We start from the raw sequence: 23265 nt of genomic DNA, 5'->3' as shown, positions 1-23265 counted from the left end.
GCCTGAGAACAGGGAGTATTTGGAGATTTAGACAGGCAGGGGCAGGTGGGGCAGGCAAGATTAAGATGATCCAGCCCCATAGGACCAAATGCTATAGTTTGGGGAGACTTAGAGTTTAGGAAGAGGTCTATGTTAAGTAACTAGCAGGGGTTCAGACCAGTTTAGGCATAGGTGTGTGTTAGGAAAGCCACGTGATGGTCACATTATCAACTCAGGGATTCAGGCACAGTGGACAGGGCCCTTTCCTCTACCATCATCAAACCACCAACACCTCTGTCTCAACTTCCACTAAAGCTTACTACTCAGGCTCTTAGCTTCTCTTCTGTCCTCTTAATCCATTTGCCCTTTGCTTTTTTTTTTCTTTTTAGTGATTTTTAAAAAAAATTATTTTTTATTTATTTTTGGCTGCGTTGGGTCTTCATTGCTGCGCGGGGCGAGAGGGGGCTACTCTTCCTTTCAGTGAGTGGGCTTCTCATTATGGTGGCTTCTCTTGTTGCGGAGCACAGGCTCTAGGCACGCGGGCTTCAGTAGTTGTAGCGTGTGGGCTCAGTAGTTGTGGCTTGTGGGCTCTAGAGCGCAGGCTCAGTAGTTGTGGCTCATGGGCTTAGTTGCTCCGCGGCATGTGGGATCCTCCTGGACCAGGGCTCGAACCCGTATCCCCTGGCGGATTCTTAACTACTGTGCCACCAGGGAAGTCCTGCCCTTTGCTTTTTTGATAAAAGGCAAATCTGATCACATCACTCATCTACCTAAAACCCTTAAACGATTTCCCACTTTTCTTAAGATAAAGGCCTAAATCTTTAATTTGGGGGTTACCATATTCCTCCTTCATTTTCCAAAGCATCACTAGTGTAAAGCTGTTGTTCATAACAGGCTCTGGTCAGCCTGGCCCCTGCCCGCCAGCGTCATCTCAGGCCCACTCGCCCCTCGTTTGCTGCTACAATTTCTGGGTTTCTTTTAGTTCCCCTTAGGTGCCTGGGATTACCTGCCATGAGGCCTGCACACGTAGTTGTTAGTGATGCTCTCTCCCACTTTCTTAACTCTTACTTGTGTCTCTCATCTCAGGTCAGAAGTCACTTGCTCTAAGAAGTCTTCTCCGGCTCCCAGAATGGGACAGGTCTCTTCATTCTTCTCTTTCCTAGCACTGTTTTCTCCTTTGCAGTACTTACCCCAATTCTCATTTTAAATTGTGGGTAATTACTTGCCAGGTGTCATTTTCCTGTGTGAGAATGTCAACTCAGTAAAGGCAGGGACTGTCCTACTCCTTCACTGCTTTATCCATCACATGTCTGCAACTCCAGGCACCTAGCTGATGCTCATTGTTTATTTGTTGATCCAATGATGGATCAACAAATGATGGATGGAGCCAGGACCTGCGTCAGGTTCTAGGTCACAAAACAGCACCAAGAACACAGTTAACCAAGAACTGCTGGCCAGGGTTGAGCAGAGGAGGAACAGAGCAAGTCTGCCTGGTGATGGACTGCCAAGCCACGGCCCTGCACTATTTTGCACTCACACAGTCTTACATTCTTCTTGACGAGAGCCAGATGGTCCTAGAATCTGGGATGGAGAAGAGTTTGTAAGCGGAGGTCCAGGGGCTACCACTGCTAAGAATGGAGACTGTGGAATGAGATCCACATGAGGCAGAACATGGTGCTTCCAGGAGAATTTGTCTCTCATCCCTACTTCAGAGCATACTAAGCCTCATAACTTCACGGGAAGGCTGGCTAGACCAGTGATTTCCAGTAGAACTTGATGCAGTGATGGAAATGTTCTCTATCTGTACTCTCCAATATGGTAGGCACTAACCACATAAGCTAGTGAACTCTTGAAATTGACTTGTAAGACTGAGAAATTATATTCTAAATTTAAATTTAAATAGCCATCTATGGCTGGTGGCTACCGTATGAGACAGTGTAGGCCTGGAGACTCTAAGTTAGGAAACTCTAAGTTTCAAAAGCAGCACGGTTTAAATTCTAGAAATATCCATTTACAACTAATGTTAGCCTCCAGTTAACCATATATTAACATGTCTGGAGTCCAATGCCTATTTTGACTCTGATGAGGATCTCCCAGTACCTCCTAGCAAAGAGATTTGAATGTCCTGTGTCTTGTTTCTAGCCGTAGGAATTGTTCTTTAACGAAGGCATTTCTTTCTCTGTGTGAACTGTACAAAATGTAAAATGTTATACAAAGGTAGAACTTAATCTTTGTAAGTATCAGTGTAATGTGACCTTAAATGCTTTCTCACACCCACTTTTCCCATCTCGGATTTTTTTTTCTGTTTTTGTTCCCTCCCCTTTTCTCTGTTTCTCCTTCCTCTGTTCTTATTTTCTTTCTAACCTCTAAAATGACAGACACGACACTGTGTCTTTTAGCAAGTTCCTTTTATTTCACGTATTGATTTCTTTACTTTTGTGCCTATTTACAAAAGCCGTTTTATCAGTTCAGATCATTAACAAAAACCAGCCAAAGAACAGTTCAGTTCATCGGAAAAAAAAAATCTGAAATGATGATAGCTCTTGACAGGCCAATTAATACATTTTTGGAGATTTATCAGATATAATAATTTCAGTATTTAATATGTAAAAAAAGTAAGGTGAAGCATTGTACTGTTTTTTTGTTTTTTTCACAGCTATCACCTAGATAACATTATAGTTGCTCTTAATCCTTTGAAAGTCCTCATGGGACTGGAGCTCTTGAATCCTGATTCTGCTTTTCACAAAAGAAAAGCTTTCCAGTAAGCTAATACCAGGGTGAGAAAGTGGTGTTTAGAAGGAAAAATTCTGAAACATAACAGTAAAGTAACATTTGAAAAGAGATGGTCCATCTTTAGCCCTTTTCTCTAGTCTGTATAGAAAAAATGTGTCTAGGGGCTTTCGTGCTAAATGTCTCCAGTTCATAAAATCACAATTATTAATCAGACTATCGTTAAATATTCATTTACTTTTGAGATAAATGTCATTTTAAATTTGGAATCCTAGTCTTTTCTAATTCTAAGGAGAGCATTTTCATTAGGCTTTATAGAAAGAGTGCACGTAGAAAGCTTAGAAGCTACTAAAAAGCTACTTCTTTAACTTGACTTCTGGTTTCATTCAGGCCCAGCAAAATACTTGGTTTCCAGCATAATAAACATAGTTTGTAATCATGTGTGTATATATATACAGCTAAAGTAGAACATTATAGTAAGGGTTTGGGGCATTTTATGGCATTTGGAACACAGTGCTTGATATGTAATAGATGTAATAGATGCTCAGTAAATATTGTTGAATGAATTAATTAATAATGAATTAATTAAATAATTCATCAAATTCATTAATTTATTTAAGACCTCAAAGAGCTTTCAATATTCCAAATGGTGGCTAAGGCTATAGCTCCCAAGCAATAAATGAAGATTGTATTCTACAAAGCCCCATGAATTAAGACATCTTCATCATTACCTCTCTCTTCCTTTACATCAGTATGTTTAAATCAGGTAGGAAGCTTTAATTAGGTGTCAAATAAATATTTAAGTACACAGTATTGCCTGGGCCTACACAACACATGCTAAAAGCACAAATCCAAAATTTTCTGTAATATTCGTTGCAGTAATCCTGTGGGTTCCTTGAGAGCAAGGGTGCCTTTACCCAATTTTGTACCCCCTGCACTCAATATATACTAATAGCCAAGTAACACAAATTGTTTTGGAAGGAAGGAGGGTAATGAGAAAGGAATCATGGATCTAAGTCAGTATGTATTATTTACAGCTTACGATCTCTTTCCATTCAGACCATTATTGGAATAGTAGAAATTACAGATTTATGTGGTAGTCAGGAATCATTAATAATTAGGTTCAACTCATCAGTATTTATAGGTTTAACTGGGTGTGAAATAGCTAGGTGGCTCCTGCTTCACATTTTTTCTCTTCTATCATTCTAATTTTATATTTATTTCTGAAGCTCTGAGGTAGCAAGGTCTAGTGGAAAGAATATGGATTCAGGAACAAGAGACTTGGCTTCTCATCCTGATGCGGAATGGACCCTGGGAAGATCATTTAAACCTACCAGTGTTGCCCTTCCAAAGACCGAATTTTATATGTTTAACATTTAAAAAATATTTTTAAAGCATCTATCTTGACTGTAGATCTCAAATACTACGACTAATAGCATTACTTTTGAAAGCCACACACTAAAATTTATGTTTAGTTTTGAAAATTTAGAACTGCAGAAACAGTTGCCAACCCTACCATCTCTATCCAAAAGAAAATTATTCCATTTAATATATTTTATACATGCCACCTGTCTAGGCCAAGGGATAGACATAGTGTTACAGGAATTATTTGAAAAATTATTTCATTCTTTCCTTCTCTATCATGCTAAAAAGGTTACTCAATATTGGTCTCATATTTCTATTTATTTATCGTTCTAAGGCATCCAGAATCATGCCATTCAAGGAAAATCCCCAGGGTCTTAGAAGGTTAAGAACATGGACTTTGAGTTAAGATATTGCTTCACTGGTATCCTGGAATGAGCACGTACTGGTTATGTCATCTTGAGCAAGGCACTTACTTTTCTGAACCTCAATTTCTTTATCTGTAAATCAAAGATGATAATACCCACCCCAAGGTGATTGAGAATTAATGAGAATTCTCATTATGAGAATTAAGCGGAATAAGTACAGTGGCTGCGTATAGTAATCACTCAATATGTGGAAAGTGATAAAAATGATAATTATTAACCAAAGTCACAAAGCAAATGAGATCATAACTTTGGCTGTCCTTCAGCTACAAGTCCAAGAATATCCCTACCTTCTAGGAAATACAATTTCTACTTATGGACATTTTGATCTTAAGCTGAAACAAAATCCAAATGGCAAATCTGAAACCCATAGCTATTACTATTTTACACTGACTTCCTCTTTTATTATAATCCTGACTACATGAGGCTTGCAAAGGTGAAAAAGAATGTTTTGAATATCACCATCACTAAAACCAATATAATTAGTTTTTTTTCTTTAAGAAAAAAAGAATAGAATAACATTAAAGAAGAACTGAAAAGCGGGGGGAAATCCATAATTTCACCATCCTTAACCACACTGCTTCTTTCAATGAAAACAATGGCTTGCCCTTATTTCTGAATATATTCACCCTTGGCTCAGGTCACTTTCCCTATTATACTGTTGCAACCATAATTTTTATGATTTTTCCACACTGTGTTTCACATTATTTATTTCAAGACTGTATCATCTGGTACAAATCACATGAACTCAGGGCTTCAGTCAGTCCATCTGTGGTCCCTAATTTTCACATTTTTATTTTAGAAATTGTTGGTGGAATAGTGAGCTGATTTTTTTGTCATCAAATGCTTTGATATTTTCTTATCAAATTGTGCTAAATTATATTATTAGCAGTAAATTTAACATCCTAAGATTCATAGATGCTAGTAGGTCGTCTCGTCCATCTGCCTTAACATTCTTACCATTAATTATTTATTATCCTGGTAGCTCCCTAGCATTTTCTACAACAGAGACACATGGTAGATTGAGAAAGTGGGCAGGGGCCTGGGGAGGAATATTTATAAAGTGCCATACACAGATGGATGCTTAATAAATGCTGTTTAATGATCCTCACTGACGACAAGGGCAGATGGAAAACATTATTCATATAAGGGATATGGCGATGGATGTTTATAGTTCAGTGAACCTCTTCCCTTTTCTGCTTAATGCACAGGGGGAAAAAAATCAAGCATAAAATTACTTGTGACACGTTCTTATTTTTAAAATTAGATCCATTAATGAAGGATACCATTGATTTGTTAGAAATTGGGTTTTTTTTTTCATGCTGGAAACTAGAACACATCATTTTGAATATGCACAGTCAGGAAAAGAGGGAAGGGTACCAATGGATGTGGTTACACTGAGGATCGTAAGGTGAGTTTGCACAGTCGTCTGCTCTGAGTCTAAAGATATGGTCGCCTATACATTGTGATTTGAATACATTGGGAAAGTTTCTACCCTTCACCTTAAGTTATTTTCCCAATCCAAATACTGCTCTGCTTGTATTTCCATTACTGTAGGCTCATTCCTTTGATTAACCTTTGCCCCCCTCTTATAGTCTTCCCATGACAATATTTTATATCACTTAGAAAGAGAAAAGATCATCATTGAAGGGTATAAGCTCATCTTTTGAAAAAAAGTTTAGACTCTAACTTTGATACTTTCTTTTCTTTTCTTTGTCCTTATATTAGTAGCAGTTCTATCATAATGGCTTTTCTGGCTCAAATACTTTTCCTAGGAGTGAGTATAAGCTGAGGAATTGAAAATTCACTTTTGCCAAATTTTAAACTTAAGAAATTGACAAGAGTGAACTTTTTTCTTGTTCTTCATCTATCCAGTGGAATATGTAGATGAGCTGAGGTCACACAGAAATCTCATAGAACCAAGAAATTTCAGAGATAGAAGGTAGCTTGGAGACAGTCTTGTCCACTTCTCAGTAGAACAGGCGGTCACCTGGGGTCTGCCTGAATATTACCAGGCCCAGGAGTGCCTTGAGGAAGCAAATTCCACTTTGGGGCAGCAGTAATTATTAGAGAGTCTTACTTGTTTATCACTTGTTCCTTACATAGCGCCAGAAAATCTAGCTCTTATTTTGAGCCCAGGCCTTATTAAAATAAGCAAATAAGGGCCGGCAGAACGTCTAAACAAATTGGAAATCACCATAATTAACTGGTATTGGATGATGTTAGCCAAAACATGTGGCCGAAAAAAGGATAGTAGTGCTTTGAAATTCATTAGTCACTCATTGATTCATTCTTTTGGGTAGTCCACAAACGTTTGGTAAGCACTTGCATCCCAAAGGTACAAACATGGATGAGAGAATGTTCATCACTTTTAAGAACTCACAGCCAAGAAGGTATTTTCATTTAAGGCTCACATGGCGCCTTCTTCTCTTTTGCAGTAGCTGCTTCTGTATGTTTGTCTGTAGCATGTTTATCTACCTCCACTAGAATATAAGTTCCATGGTGTCACCTCAAGCAGAGTAAAGGCTCATAAATATTTGCTAAATGAATGGATAAGACAGAATTCTAAGTGAATAGTTGTGATACAATGAGAAAAGCATTAAAATAAAACAAACTTTTAACCCAGCATGGCAGAAGAGATGAATTCTCCCTAAACAAGATATTTGTTCTTGACCTTGAATAACGAGTAAGAGTTTATCAGATGGAGAATTTGGAGAAGAGCTTTTCATACATGAAAGTCATGTTGGGTTTGGGGAGTGGCAGGTAATATGAGGTAGCTGGAAGGAGAGGAAAATGATTGTTAAATAAATGTTAAATAAAGTGATTATTGACTTTTTCATTCACATAATATTTATTATGTGTCTACTGTATGCCAGGCACCTGGGATACAATGATAAATAAAATCAGACTTGATCCTTCCCACAAGGAACTTGGTTTAGTGGAGAGGATAGGTATTAACCAAATAATCAAAATACTCATCCCAACAAACTTAAAACTCCTGTTGTGAAGTGCTCCAGGTAAAGGTACCTGATTATATATAAGTTCTTAGAATAGGAGGATGACTGTATATTCAAGGAAGTCAGATGGTATTGACTAAGATGTGATCCTTGAGTTAATATCTGAAGGGGACGTGGGGAGAAAATAGAAGATGTGCAAAAATTCCCTGTCGCAGAAGGCGAATGGCACGTGTAAAGAAATGAAAGCAAAAGTTAGAACAGAGACACAGGGAGAGGGAGGAAGGTACTGAACCGCAGAGATAAGTAGAGGACAGACCTTGCAGTCTTTGTATTGTTCTGTGTCTATCCTGAGACTAGAAGCATGGAAGCGTGTTCTACTAGAGATGGCCCGGATCTGCCACTGTTAGGGCTGCAGCGTGCAGAACCGACTGCAGGGGTCCAGAGCCGAAGGAGGTAGTTATCCTAAACACCGGCCCTAGGGAAGCAAAGCCAAGGGAAGAACGATTCTGTGAAGTGCATCTGTCTTCAGAAGAAAACAGTCTAGTTGCCTGACTGCAGTGATTACCCTCTAAAGAAACGAGCTATGTATAAGAGATAACACGCCTCAACTTAGTGTCATTTGAGTCCAGTGTTTTGACATGGGTGTAGACAAAGAAACAAAAGGTTTTTAAAACTTCCACTAGAAGGTGAAAAGCAAAGAATAACGAGCTGGGGTGTAATGGAAAGAGACTTACGTAGTCATCTGCAGATCTGGGTTCTGGTCCAAGTTCAGCAACTACCAGAGAGAGGTCAGCCAAGTCACGTGACCTTGTTGGATCTCAGTTTTGAAAGCTGTAAATAGGGAAATTGGACCAGATCATATCCAAGCTCCCTTCTGCCACATACTCTGATTCCCATCTCCAAACATGGGGGTATCTAAAGCACGGTATACGTTTAAGTCATAGAAAGTAACCTCAAATCTGACTCAGTATTGGAGCTTTTAATAAAAGCTCCATTGCCTACAGTGTGTTTGGTTGTGGAGAAGTAAGGGACCAGAATGTAGTTGAAAAGTGTATTTTTACTATGAAACAGAGCCCAATTGAGAAACATCCCTTGGCAAGAATCTTACTGCTAAACATTCCAGACCAACCATTGCATGATCTAAAATTTAATTTTATTGGAAGAAACCTTAAAAAAAAAGTTCAAATCCTATCCAAGCTTCATGAACATTTTTTTACTTGGTTTCATAGAGGCTAAATCTAACTTATGCCACACACCGAGATGGAATATGAAATTGAAGTCAGTCACCCAAATAGAAGGTTGTATCATTCACAGAGAACCCCAGGTAGCGACTGAAGTTTGTGATTTCTTTTATCAGGATATTACAGGGTGGCCCAGCCTCATTTCCCATTCCTTTTCAGTGGCGCCAATAGTTTCTCTGTTTGTTGCCTCTTTTATTTTTCTCATCGCCTTTCATCTTTATTCATCCCCTGCACTCCACTGCGACTCTGGGAAGACTTCTGCAAAAGGAGACATTTAAAAGAACATGTCTTGGGCCCCAACATAAAGGGCACTTTTACCGTCATAATAGAAAATCTTCCACCAGCTGAATGGCTGAATGCTCATATGAAGTCTGAGCCTTTTTTGGTGGGCTTTGAAACAGACTGAAAATTTTAAGCCACAACTATACCTTGTAGTTTATAAAAGGTCTAAGATGCAATATAACATTAGTATTATGTTTTTCAGCATAGAGAAGGATTTTTCATGAGCTATGTCTTATAAAAGGCCATTTTTCTAAAGGCAAACCTAGTGTTTTACTCTCTAATTATAGCAAATGTATATATAGGAGCTAATTCTTTAAATAGTTCTCTCTTCTGGTGAAGAAAATTCATATTATGTGTCTAAATAAAATAGTTTATAAATTTGGTTAGTTGGAGACATTGATGATATGGAAAGATGCTCATATTACATATTCTACTTATTACTTGTCTTTTCTCCTTCTTACTGCAACACAATGCTTCCTTTGAGCACTGAAAGCAAAGCTTTTAGGATTTTGTTTGAGTGTATCTAAAAAAAGCATCGGGTATACCAAGGATAAAAGTCCTGGATTTTTTTTTAAACTAAGGAGTAAATAGTTATGCTAATATCGAGGAACCTATTGTTGTTAGCAGCCTTTGTTTGCAGAAAAGAAATGCTACTTCCACTTTTCTGAGGACAAAGACAGTGTTTCAGTTACTACTAGAACTTGACATATTAAAAAAACAATAAACAGTATAAATTCATTAGTATTTCTGGCCAAGTTCTAAAGTACTTCAGTAGGTTTGTTGAATTTCTTAGGATAGCTGAAGGTTTCCAGGACCTTACTTTAAAATAAATCTGATTTGTTTTTCACTAGTTATAAATTTATTCTTTTTCTTTAGTAAATTCTGGAGGTGCTTTTTAAAATTTAGTGAGTACTAATTTTTTTGAAGCACTGATTACATTTCAGCTAACTGTTACGGCGCCTTTCTCTCCAGATAGCTACTGCAAATAATCTTTGCGACTCTCTGAAACAGATATAGCTGTTCCAAAAACATGCATTTACTACTTAATACCATACATGAAAATATAAGAAAATGCCTTAGAGCTATACATAGAGTGATTTAGACTTACAGGTCTAGGAGCTGCTTGTTTGCAAGTGTGTGCTCAGCCCGTACCAGCAACACAGAAAGGAAATGGTAAACATCACTTAGGTCTTTAGAAAGATTTGCTTTTCATCTTCACAGAATCGCACATGGGACTTATCCTGCCTTGCTACACTAAGGAAGTATCAAGTATATGACATAATGGTAGTATTTTTGAGACTACAGTAAAAAAAAAAAAAAATCCCCCCCCACTCCCCTGCCTCAGACCTGGAGTCTCAAGCAGTAATTATGATGCCATGATCAGAAAGTTGTGTTTTGTCAGGTTGAGCCCTGAATGGGTGGCAGCATAATTCCACGCTGCGGGTGGAGCCTGGTGCAGCTGTGCAAAACGAGAATGTTTGTTGTTGTTTATTTTTTTATTTTTTAATTAATTAATATTTGGCTGTGTTGGGTCTTCGTTTCTGTGCGAGGGCTTTCTCCAGTTGTGGCAAGCGGGGGCGGCCACTCTTCATCGCGGTGCGCGGGCCTCTCACTATTGGAGCCTCTCTTGTTGCGGGGCACAGGCTCCAGACGCGCAGGCTCAGTAGTTGTGGCTCACGGGCCTAGTTGCTCCGTGGCATGTGGGATCTTCCCAGACCAGGGCTCGAACCCGCATCCCCTGCATTGGCAGGCAGACTGTCAACCACTGCACCACCAGGGAAGCCCTGTTGTTGTTTATTGTTTCAAGAGTCACTTTTTTTCTCTAACAGACTGATGAAGGGATGTTTAATACATTTGCAACTGGTCGACTGACTGTTGCAAGCTTGACTTTGAATTGATTGAACGAGGTGAAATAAACCAGCAAACAGCCCAAAGAAAAGATTCACTGAGATTCTTCCCTTGACATAAAAATGTGTGTTCAGCTTATATCTATTTGTGTATATAAATTCTACACAGTTGTGGGCTTCCCTGGTGGCGCAGTGGTTGAGAATCTGCCTGCCAATGCAGGGGACACGGGTTCGAGCCCTGGTCTGGGAGGATCCCACATGCCGCGGAGCGACTGGGCCCGTGAGCCACAATTGCTGAGCTTGCGCGTCTGGAGCCTGTGCTCCGCAACGAGAGAGGCTGCGATAGTGAGAGGCCTGCGCACCGTGATGAAGAGTGGCCCCCACTTGCCGCGGCTGGAGAAAGCCCTCACACAGAAACGAAGACCCAACACAGCCATAAATAAATAAATAAATAAAATATTAAATTCTACACAGTTGTATAACATCTCCACAGTTTAAACATGGAATTATTACATTTTATATTAAATGTATCAACTAAATTGAATTACATGATTGATTCTCATGGGATAAAATTATGATGGTAGACAGCATTTCACTTATAAAACTAAACGTGAGAAAACAGCATCATATCCTCTTTAATTACTAAAATTAAAAACAAAAATTTTGCAAGCTCTCAAGAGTGGCAAGACACAGTAAACGGACAGATTCATTGCTAGAAATAAAATTAACGTGGCAGAAAGGAACAGATTAAAAATGGAAAGTTAAAAACACTAAATAAAATGAATGAAACTTTTATGATGTTCTGAATGCAGTCTGTTTCAAGCCCTCATAAATATTAAAGGGCTCTTGAAATGAAATATGAAAACCACCTTTTCTTAAGAAACTAGACATGAAAAAATGTCTTCATGGAATCTGAGACACTATGTTATGTTTATTTCTATCTGAAGTTAGGATGGTGATTGGAGAGGAAGGGTGGCAATGGCCACAGAATCATAGCGAGAGGAAAAAAATTAACCAAGTGTCATAGGAAATGAAAGAATTGTAGGCATGGAAATGCCATGGTTTGATGCATGAAGAAACTGAAGTCCAACAAGAAAGGTGAGGGGGATGCAGGAGGGCAGCCCAACTAGACCCGGGGGTCGTGAGCCTGAGAGCAGAGCCCCTTTTGCAATCTCATACAACCTCCCATAAAAAGCAACTTGGTTTAGATGTTTTTCGCTTCTTCTGGAGAGAAACGTGGTATTTTCAGCTCAAGAGGTTTTCTTATTAAGGATGTAGAAAACTTCACAAAGTATGTACAAGTTTGAAAAGATAGAGTTTGTTTTTGTGGTTGGTTAAGAGGCCGTGAGTATAGAAAGATCTAGGGAACGGGATAGGAAGAGAGGGAGACGAACCGAAGAGAGATAAGTTGGGGGTGGGGAAATAGAGATGGGAAAATGAGAGAGAAAAAATACAGAGGAAGAGAGAGCAGGAAGAAGGGTGGGCGAACGGGCGGGCAGGTAGACAGAAAGGCTCAGCGCGTTTCTAAGGCACTGCTGAGCAGGGCTTGACCTGAATTACAGGCTTACAATTGTGACCACTTGTGTTCTACAACTATTCTGAAAGGCTGATTAACTCTGGACACTAGTTACAGCTCCTCAACTGCTCGAGAACTTACACCTTTGAGTCTCTGCTCTTTACCAGGTCACAGGCAGAATATTCTGCCCAGGGAGAATAAAAAATTTTTAATCACAGTAACAATAATCAGAGCAGATCATCTGTAAGTCTTTAAGAAAATAAAATCAACAGGTTACATTCACTCATGCTAAATTTCTCTACCCCTGCTTTGAAGAGAGGGCATTGAATTTCAGGCTGTCTTTTATTGTGGGGTTTGTAATCAACACTGAATTTCTTATAATAGAAAGTTCTTGATTAGTAAAGAAGATACTTTGAAATTTAAGTCTTACGACCTCTCTTCACTTGAGACACATACTCTACAAAAAGGGGAATTCACTGTAGGTCATGAGTGTGAAATTATTTGAAATAAATGGTGACCTACTGGTAACTATGACAGAGCATTTATGCTTTTAGTAATGGCTTTTGCAAGAAAGGAAGTCACACTAAGCCCTTGACCTTAAACATGAGATGTTTGTACTGCATTGGAGTTTGCTCTCAGTCTTTCTGGAAAACCTCTTATATGATACCATAATCAGTTCAAAGACCATCTCGCTTCTTCACATTAGTATAAGTCATGATATTCTACAAAGAATGAATTCATTTTATGTTTATGTGTAGCCAAATTAAAAATGGATTAGCTTTCCTGCTTATTATTCATATGGACTATTCACATAATCTATATGGATGGCTGAGATATCATTGCACCTGAAACCAAGTAATTTGATGGAGAATAGACATTCCTATTCACCACTCGAATTGCCCATCTCTAATATTTTCAGTTGTTTTGCCCGATCCTAATAGTATTACTGTGCCCTCTCTTGCATGCTGTATGTGGGGTGTGTGTATGTGTGTGTGTGTGTGTGTGTTGTCCATTGCCATCTGAATACAAAATTTCGACGTGGGCATCAGTGGCATCAAAGTTACGTGCTCTTACCCGTTATAAATACAGTGCTCGGTAGAGAAAAACTGGGACCCGTGATTCCTGGCCTTATAGGCTTAAAATCCATTAGAGGGGACTGAACGTATGTATAAGGGAAAAAAATTTAAATGCTAGCATTTATTTAATAGACATCAGTATAGCTTTTAATCGTAGCTTTTGTGCAGTTGATTGGAAGCTAAACTTAAAGGAGAAATGTGAGTTTTCTTATTCTATTCAGATATACCTCCCTGTAGTGAGCACTTCACATAAACTATCTCATTTAATTGTCATAACACTGCCTATAAAGTAGATACTGTTATCCTCATTTTGTAGATTAAGAAATTGAGGCTTAGAGAATTTAAGATTACTTGCCCAAATTATTGTAATTCTCCTTTATTGTAAAAATAGGCATTTTTATCATCTGCAATGAGAGCGTGTATGTATATGCTTTAAATATCTCTGTAACTATGTAGTTGAAAAAACTCCCATTTCAAGTATATTTCTTAGCCGTATTTGAAATACTTCTTATATAGTCCAGCTACATTTTTTTCATAAATTTGATTTATTTTCATTTGAGAGAATACTTGGCTTCCAGGTGGAGAAATAAATTTAACTTACAGGAGTGGAGAAACCAAAGACATGCCAAAATTGGTGTGTATCTTAAAAGAGAATTCTAATTATAAGGACCTCTTAAATCTAAAAGCTTTTCCCTTTGGTATAAGCCATTGACTGTGTGAAACATGGTGTTTTACATTGAAAGCGGTATTTGGGATGAATTGCTTGAAGCACCATGGTTTTCTGCAAAAACATTATAGGGGAAGATCAAATAAGAAGATGCTTACTGCTGCAGATCAGAAGACTAGATCAATAAGAGGGAATGTTAGAGCAGTCATGTTTTAAAGAATTAGTACACAGGAGAAAAGAGCTGTGGGTCAAAGAATATAAACACACACACACATTCTGACATATCTTATGTACACACAAATATATACACATAACATGTAAACATAGATGCATTTTGGGCAAGTGATCCAAATGACTCTGCTTATGCATTTTTCTGGCCATATACATTATCCCCATGAGATCTTTTGTCAGCTGTCTTGTGGAAAACAATTAAAGAACTGACTATTTAACATTTATCAGACCCTCACAATATATAAGCACTGTGCTCAGTGATAAAGATATAACAGAGAAGATAGCCTTTGTCTTCAAGGGCTCCCAGCATCCTTGGGAAAGGTGTTATTGCAGTGATATGAGGAAATAGAAGAGACATTCACAGAGGTTCATGATCCTAGAGGAGATGTATTATGGAGGGCTTTCTAGAGGAAGTGATATCTGAGCTGAGTCTTGAAGAGCAAGCCACAGTTAGTCAAAGGGAAATGGGAAAGGTGGAGGCCCTTCCAGGACAGCATGAACGAAGGCCAGGAGCTTGAAACAAAACAGTGTGTATGGTCTGGGGCTGCTGGAATATGGTGATGAGGGAGGAATGAGAGGTGAAGGTGGAGAGATAGGTCAGATCTAGTAGGGCATGGTAAGGTCAAATGTGTTTCTTAGATCATTCTTGTAGCTGTGTGGAGAATGGTTTTTGTGTAGATAAAACCAGAGCTCAGGATCCAGTTTTAGGTGCTATTGTAGAAACGTAGGCAAGAGATGCTGAGGGTTTGAATCAGCATCATGGTTCGGTGGTAACCAGGACTGGGTAATGGGGATGGAGGGCTTAAGCAGTGTTTAGGAGGTGCAGTTGGTTAAGACCTGGTGCTTATTTGCATGTGGACAGATGCATCAGGATTTCTCAGAGTTTTAGCTTGGATGTGGAGGTGTGGTCAATTTAATTTAAGGTGTCTGTGTTTTATCTGGGAAGAGTTGATCAGCACAGGGGTAGTTTAGGCTAGAGCTTGAGAAAGAGGTCTCTGGTGACAAATTTGGGAGCTGTCAACCTATAAGTGTATAAAATTGAATACACAGCTGCTTCTGCATAGTACATTGTGTTGTCTTTTCCTCCTTATACCTGAAAGCAAAGATGTACATCTCCATCAAGAGACGGTAATTAATATTATACCTCCAGGTTATGCACGAACAACAGAGTGAGCCCATAGAGTAGGAAATGCTTTAGGAAAAATGCAAGTAACCAAAGGGTTTGTGGTTGCTTTCTTCCAGGTGCCTCCGTGGAAATGCCTGCCGCGCAGGGATATTGCTTGAGTTGACCTTCCCGCGGCTCATTCTTTTGAGGACCCTTTGTTCAGTCCAAAATGGCAGAGAAGGCACCCCCTGGCTTAAACAGGAAGACATCAAGGTCGACACTTTCTCTTCCACCGGAACCGGTGGACATCATTAGGAGTAAAACGTGCTCCCGTAGAGTGAAAATCAACGTGGGGGGCCTCAACCACGAGGTCCTGTGGAGAACGTTGGACCGGCTGCCCAGGACCCGCCTGGGGAAGCTCCGCGACTGTAACACGCACGAGAGCCTCCTGGAGGTGTGCGACGACTACAACCTGAACGAGAACGAGTATTTCTTCGATCGGCACCCTGGAGCCTTCACTTCCATTTTAAATTTCTACCGGACAGGGAAGCTCCACATGATGGAAGAAATGTGCGCTCTCTCTTTCGGCCAAGAGCTTGATTACTGGGGGATCGATGAGATCTACTTAGAATCCTGCTGCCAAGCCAGGTATCATCAAAAGAAGGAGCAGATGAACGAAGAGCTGCGGCGGGAGGCGGAGACCATGCGGGAGCGGGAGGGAGAAGAGTTTGATAACACGTGCTGCCCTGAAAAGAGGAAGAAACTGTGGGACCTGCTGGAGAAGCCCAACTCGTCCGTGGCTGCAAAGGTACGAAAAGCAGAGCGTTGCTTTCCTGTGCGCCGTCCGAAAAGGTGGTACCTGTATTCTAGAGAGTGCTGTTTTCTTCGTTTAAGATGTTTGGGTAGGAGAACACAGGATGGCTGTGCAGGGAGACATCCTTTCCAAGATCTTACGGAGTCAAGTCGAGTTATTCTTCCTGTTAAGGCATACGATGGCATTACTCTTTCCTGTTATTATGATGTAGGCATAGACTAAGGCAGCAGGGCGATGAAGAGTTCAGGTCACCCCGGCGCTGTGTGGGGTTGGTGACTTGGAGGCTGAGGAGAGAGCACAGCTCAGATCCATTGGGCGTGGTGTCTTGCAGAAAGGCCTGGGCTCCATCCCAAAGAGGAGCCAGGTGCTGTCGTTGAAGGTGGAGGAGGTGCCTCCTGGCCTGGTTCTCTGGAGGTGCTGGGGAGACCGGAGAGCGTGGTCCGGTGTAGCTCAGTGGGCTTGGGACTCCACACACGAGGAAGGAGCTGCCTTACGAAGCAGTGTAGGTATGAATCAGTGTCAGCGTGCCTCCATTGACCTCCCCATGTGAGGTCTACTCTGACAGTGATGTTTCTGTCTGTTGGTGTATAAATGCGTCCACAACTGAGGTATTCCTGTATCTCAGAGTTCGTAGAGTGTTTGCTGAACATGAAGGTCAATTCATATTTTTCCGTGGGGCCTGCATACATCTAAATCTCAGAGTAAAATTTTTGGCCACTAATTTCAGTATTTAATTCAATGGTGTGACTCTGTTTATCTACTTTGATTTAGAGCTTTGAGGGTTAGTGCAAACTGATTTTCATCTCATATATTTAGTTCTTGATTTCAGTATGAATTATAAGAAAAAAGCCAAAAGAGTCTTCTTTAGCTGCAGAAGCGCAGTATTGATACTTCATGCAGATTAGATGAAAATGGAATATGCAGTAGAGAAGAGAAAAGAGTGTGTTATCTTATAAATTCTTTGGACTACTTACTGGTTTTTTTCAATTGTCTTTTCTTATAAACAGTAAAGATTACAGAAATATAATTGATTCTCTGTGCTTTTTGACTGGAAATTAAAATTCTTCGTGATAGTCTACACCATATAAATATTGTAAATAACCGGCTGAATGCAGATGATCATAAAGCTGCTTCTTGCACCGATGGATATTTCTAGTTTTGCATCTTTTGACTTCTAAAGGCATTTCACTTTCTTGCCAGGATGTGGAACTGAATGGAACAAAATGTTATTTCTGCTGTATGAAATGAGGAAATGCACATTTTGTGGCAAATGAAATATTTCAATTAGGTCTTTTTGTTGTTATGAATAATTTGTTTACTTTTGTTTCATCTGTAAGAAAGAGAGAGATGTGGGATTTGGTTGAGAAAGGTTACTGCTCTTTCCAATGTCAAGTGTTTAAGTTACACATTTGAGTTACTACTAAAAATATGGAGTGAATTTTGAAGCGGAATAAGATAAACCCTGGATTTAAGGGAGTGTTTTGGGTGTCAGATGAACTCTTTCGAGCTTTTAGGCAACTGAGGAATAAATCATTGTACCACCAGATGTTCCAGAGGGAGGTAACCAAATATGTAAAAATAACAGCTAAATCCAAGAAAATTTGAAAGGTTCATGTGATTTATTTGCTGATAACATTATTAACACATACCTAAAATTAAGTGGTGTTATAGAAAAATTTCAAACATATACATATTTTTTTCTGAAGAATTTCTGCTAAGTATGGAAAAAGGTCAATAATCTCATTTCCCAGATGAGGGAGTTCATTTAATCTCTAAATTTTAGACACAGGGCCATGTCTTTTTTTTTTTTTTTAACACCTTTATTGGAGTATAATTGCTTTACAATGGTGTGTTAGTTTCTGCTGTTTAACAAAGTGAATCGGCTATATGTATACATATATCCCCATATCCCCTCCCTCTTGCATCTGCCTCCCACCCTCCCTATCCCACCCCTCTAGGTGGTCACAAAGCATTGAGCTGATCTCCCTGTGCTATGCGGCTGCTTCCCACTAGCTATCTGTTTTACACTTGGTAGCGTATATGTCAATGCTACTCTCTCACTTCATCCCAGCTTACCCTTCCCCCGCCCCATGTCCTCAAGTCCATTCTCTACGTCTGCATCTTTATTCCTGTCCTGCCCCTAGGTTCATCAGAACCATTTTTTTTTTTTTAGATTCCATATATATGTGTTAGCATACAGTATTTGTTTTTCTCTTTCTGACTTACTTCACTCTGTATGACAGACTCTAGGTCCATCCACCTCACTACAAATAACTCAGTTTCGTTTCTTTTTATGGCTGAGTAATATTCCATTGTATATATGTGCCACATCTTCTTTATCCATTCATCTGTCGATGGACACTTAGGTTGCTTCCATGTCCTGGCTATTGTAAATAGAGCTGCAATGCAGAGCCACGTCTTGATCTCTAAGAAGGTGATGTTGATAATGGCCTATTGTCTGTAATACTCCACTATATACCCCTGTACATCAGACAGAGTATTTAAACTTGCTTCAGATTATGTATGCAAATTATGTATGTACAGATAAGATATCTACCTATAAACTATACCCAGCAGCCAAGGACCTTGGTTTTGGAAACTTTTATGTAGTTATAAATAATAAATTTGGTTCCGAATTATTAATCAAGCTAAGGAAATCTCTGCTAACCTAAGCAGATTCTCTACTAAGTTTCCATAAAGGATTTGTGTTTGTTTGTTTAAATGTCTACATTTCCCTCTCTGTTTGAATGGGGAAATATTATGTAAATTCTTTACATTTGATTACATGGTAGTTAAGTGAAAGCATTGTTCATTTGCCTGAGGTTTGGAGCCTTTTAAAAATAGCTCTGTGTGATGCCTTATGTAAACCACTACCTTTCCTGTACTCTTCTCAAGTCATGTAACTTGTTATTTTTCGAGAATAATTATTGGTGTGGGGAGTGCTAATGCTATGTGTGTGTGAATATGTGTGAATAGTATTTTTACAACTTAGGAAAAGTTCATTTTGTCAAAGCTTCAGTTGGATGGTACTCTAGCCCTCACTATATTATGGGTACATCAGGATCCTGCTTGTGCTATGAAACTCTTGTGTAGGAATGCTTGGAATCTATGTGTTTTTTCTCACTTGCTTGGGAGGTAAGATATCTTTGGAGGAAAGTATCTGTTTACCTTGCCTTTTCAGTTATCGCTTATTCAGTAATAATTGGTAATTCAGTTGAATGTATATAGATTGTTCTTTGTGTGCTGTACACATTAGACTAGACGTGTAGAAACATATTCCCTTCTCTCCAGAATTTAAAAAATACTCTCTTAGCTTAAACAGGGGTTTCATATACTTGAAAATACTTGGTTTTTTTCTCTTTTGGTTTTTCTGTATTTTATAATTTATAATAGTTCTGTCATAAAATATAAATGTTGTGAGATTACTTGCCAGATCCCTAGCATAGCAGAAAACTTTGACCTTTTCTATCAAATATTCCACAGTAAGTTAAAATATCTATTCACTGACATGGACTAAATGCTCAGTAATCTATTAAGTAATAATTGTTCAGTCCATGCTAGGTGTATCCACTGTGATATATAAAATTATTGCAAGGCCCACTGATCTGTCATACCATCTCTGGGTATGACCCTGGCAATAGCAATTCAGCTCTTATCAAACATGCTCCTTGGTGTCATTTCTATTAATGGAACTTTCTAGTATATTAATAACTGAAAAAAAATGCCAAATAGAGTTTAAAAGTATGATATATTTAAAATGTCTCTGTTTAACAAATTAACATTTTTATACATTCACAGAGTACCATGCAATACAATTGTACTTTTCACAAAATGGTAACAGGACTAAGAGATGCTGGTAGTTTTCTGGGGTGTGGTGTGATCTAGTAATGGGACCTGAGTTTATGTCTGTGGGATGGACTTTGTTTTTCAGTCCTCTGTATCTAGTGACTGTGTATTTTCCCTCACCTGGAGATAATGTACAAAGTGTACATTAGAGGCTATTTGTGAATGTGGGCCCAGCTAAATGGGCCTGGGGAATGGCTGGGACAAATCTCCAGTTTGCCATGACATGGAATTGCAGGCTCTGGGATGCCTGACATAGGAACATGCAAGGGGAGGAGAACATGCACGGGCTTAACTGGCTGCCAGTTTCCTGCGCAGTTATTTGGAATTAGACTTGATCCGGTACCTCTTCCAGCCCAGGACAATTTAGTCAGCCTCTGAATTGGAAACATTTTCCTCTTTTCTTTGGCCTTTTCCCAAAGGAATTGCAGTAGCTATTCCCCTTTAGATACTGCATAAGGCGACTCGGGTCTAAGAGGTGTTTGAAAGTGTTTATGTAAGGGAAATGTGTTCTGCGGCAGGAGGGCTTATCAGCCTTTTGGATGAAAAATGACCAGGAAGAAGCACGCACAGCCCACCTGAGAGCTGAATGGAACTAGACTCAGTACCCTACAGCGCCCTCACTAGGATATCTGAGGAAGATCAAGAGCAAAGTCAGCGGGTCTTCAGGCAAACCCTGTTAGGAATGGCTGAGCCCAGGAGGCAAGCCTCAGTCCAGCAAGTAAGTGGACGTGCTGTGCAGGACAGTGCTGGCCAACAGGCCAACCCCAGGGGTCTGGTCAGGAAACCAGACTGTAAGCAGCCCTTACTTGAAAAGGACAGTATAAGGCGAAATCTGCAGAAGGACATACCTGATCATCTGAGCCAGTACAGCTACAGGTACAGAGCGCCACCCAGCAGCCCTGTTGGGCAGGGTCCAGGGTCGATGGGGGCCACTGTTGATTATCTGCTTCCCTCTCCAGTGTCCCCATTTATCCACAGCTGTCACTTATTTAAGGGGTACATTTTTTCCCATTCTCTTCTTCTCCTCTCTTTCCCCACCCCCCTTTTCTCTCTCCGTCTCTCATCCTCAGGAAGATGGAAAGGATGATTGATTAGAGAATTATTAACTTTCTTCAGTAATGACCCACTAAGGAGAAAAATTAAGCTAAATTTAAATTCTCCCTAAAGAAAGAAACTGCATATGAAGGATACAGTTTTTGCATACAATTTTTGTCAGGTAGGGTGGATCTTGAAGGGCTACAAACTATTGAAATACCTAAGATTTGTTTCACCCCCTCCCCACAAGAACCAATTTTCTCCTCTTGGCAATGACACTGAAAATGCATAGAATGGAGGGAAGGAGGTGACCGTGTTTCCTGCATCGGCTCATGAGCTGCAAGGCATCCACAAGGCCACCGTCACTGGCGAGGTGCAGCGCAGCCCTTAGAGCAGGCATGAGAAGGGTCCCAAGACCTCAGTCCTCCTTGAATCAAGAGGGAAGCTGGTGAGGGTGGACGTCTGTCCCTGGAGCTCCAGGTCTCTGAGGAGCCAGAGACCAAAGTCATGGGTTTCCTAGGGGATGATGCCTATTCATTGGCCTTCGATGGTAGCCTTGAGAACCGCACTCTCTCTTCTGACGGAATTAAGAGTGTGGGCCTTTCAAGTCACGGAAACAGTAGAAAGAAAATAAACCCAAATAAAACAAAACTCCTGTGTACTCATCAAGAGGAAAAGAATGCTTAACATTCTGATTCTGTTTCTAGTATATGGATCAGTTATTCTCATGCTTTGAATGAAAAAAAGGAAGGTATGAGAACAGAGCCATAAATGATTTACTTTCAGTCCAACAACAGAATTTTCACATGTTGTGCGTAAATATACACACACACACGTAGTATATATATATATATATATAGACATATATACACACATATATATGTAGTGTATATATGTCTATATATATATAGTCAAGTGGAACAACTCTGTCCATACAAAACCCTCAGTTTAGCTTTCTGATGACTTTCTTAGTGATTAACAATAACAGTAGCCATCAAAACCATGAATGGGCCCCCCCAAAGTAAACAATGCCATGTGAGTACACTCAGAAATCTCCCTGCGTTGGGGCCCCTCTGGGGACTGAGCGGTACTCCAGTTCTTACCTCGGATTGCCAGTGGCCTAATTAGTGTACCAGCCCTGCTGTTTCTGTGTTGAATGCTTACTGTTTTCGCTTCTTGGCCTTTCCTTTCTGTATCCCCACCGCACAGATTAGGTTTTGGTGCTTTTCCGATAACAGGGCACAAGGGCTCAGAGGTGCTCACAGGAGGTAACTTAGCAGAACTTGGCCAGTCTGTGGAGGATTCACTTGGAGATATATTTTTCCTTTTTAAAATAGGAAACCTGCAGATGAACAGGTTGAAAGCCTTGAAGAAATTAGGTATAAGAAAAGAAAACAGATAAGATAGAAAATAACATTGGGTTTTGATGAAAATGTCTCAACTATTCCATTGTTTGGCTCCAGTGGTCCTATTTCTAGATCCGTGCTTCTTTGCTTTCCCCAAAAAATTGCCTTGAAAATGTACCACTCTCTGCCCTTTTGGCCTCATTTGATCAGGAAGAGAAGGGCGAGAAAAGGAAGAAATTGATAAAATGTTTATGTCCCGTGTCCTTTTACAGAGTGCCAGAAGTCGTGGTTTTGCTGAAAATACCCCAGTTAAAGTTATTAGACTTTTGTCCTAGTCTAATTATTTATAACATCTCCTTTCACTCTTAAAAAGTGCCCCAGTTTGGACAATAAACTATATGATCACCTTACATGTGAATATTTTTAAAAAAGAAATTATCCATGAATCATGTACTTTTCATTTCCTCTTTGCTTGTTGGTTACATCTGAAGAGGGCCAGCCTTAATTTTCAAGCAATTTTTTCATCTCTTCTGAAAAATCATTGGTTTCTATTAATATTTTAAAAAGACATTCAGATTTCTTTCAAGCTTGAGTTTTAAACCTCAGTAAGTAATTATCATTTTCAAAGAAAAAAAAACCTAGGGACTTCTTTCTTCATTATCTAATGTTATCACAAAACAGAGTACATTGGCAGTATTTAAATATTCTGGTTTTGAAAATCCATGTGCCCTGCTTTGGTTATTAACAGATTTGTTTTCTTTCAAGTGAGAGACTTTATAAAGTGACGGATGTACTATTTTAGGTAA

The 23265-nt window shown here is 39.5% G+C and overlaps 1 protein-coding gene across 2 annotated transcripts in view; it reads left to right on the top strand.

Annotated features, from left to right (window-relative positions):
• The window catches only part of KCNB2 (potassium voltage-gated channel subfamily B member 2), a 405501-nt gene that overhangs the window by 11493 nt on the left and 370743 nt on the right, over positions 1-23265 (top strand). For both annotated transcript variants that reach the window (XM_007185045.3, XM_057532506.1), the window contains one exon: positions 15556-16226. In XM_007185045.3, coding sequence (XP_007185107.2) covers positions 15648-16226 — 579 coding nt within the window. In that variant the 5' untranslated portion in view covers positions 15556-15647. The remainder of the gene's footprint in view (positions 1-15555; positions 16227-23265) is intronic.

The sequence above is a fragment of the Balaenoptera acutorostrata genome, chromosome 17 (assembly GCF_949987535.1).
Source record: "Balaenoptera acutorostrata chromosome 17, mBalAcu1.1, whole genome shotgun sequence".
Taxonomy (NCBI): domain Eukaryota; kingdom Metazoa; phylum Chordata; class Mammalia; order Artiodactyla; family Balaenopteridae; genus Balaenoptera; species Balaenoptera acutorostrata.
Note: the sequence above shows the minus strand (reverse complement) of the source record. Positions and strands in the feature narration are given on the sequence as shown.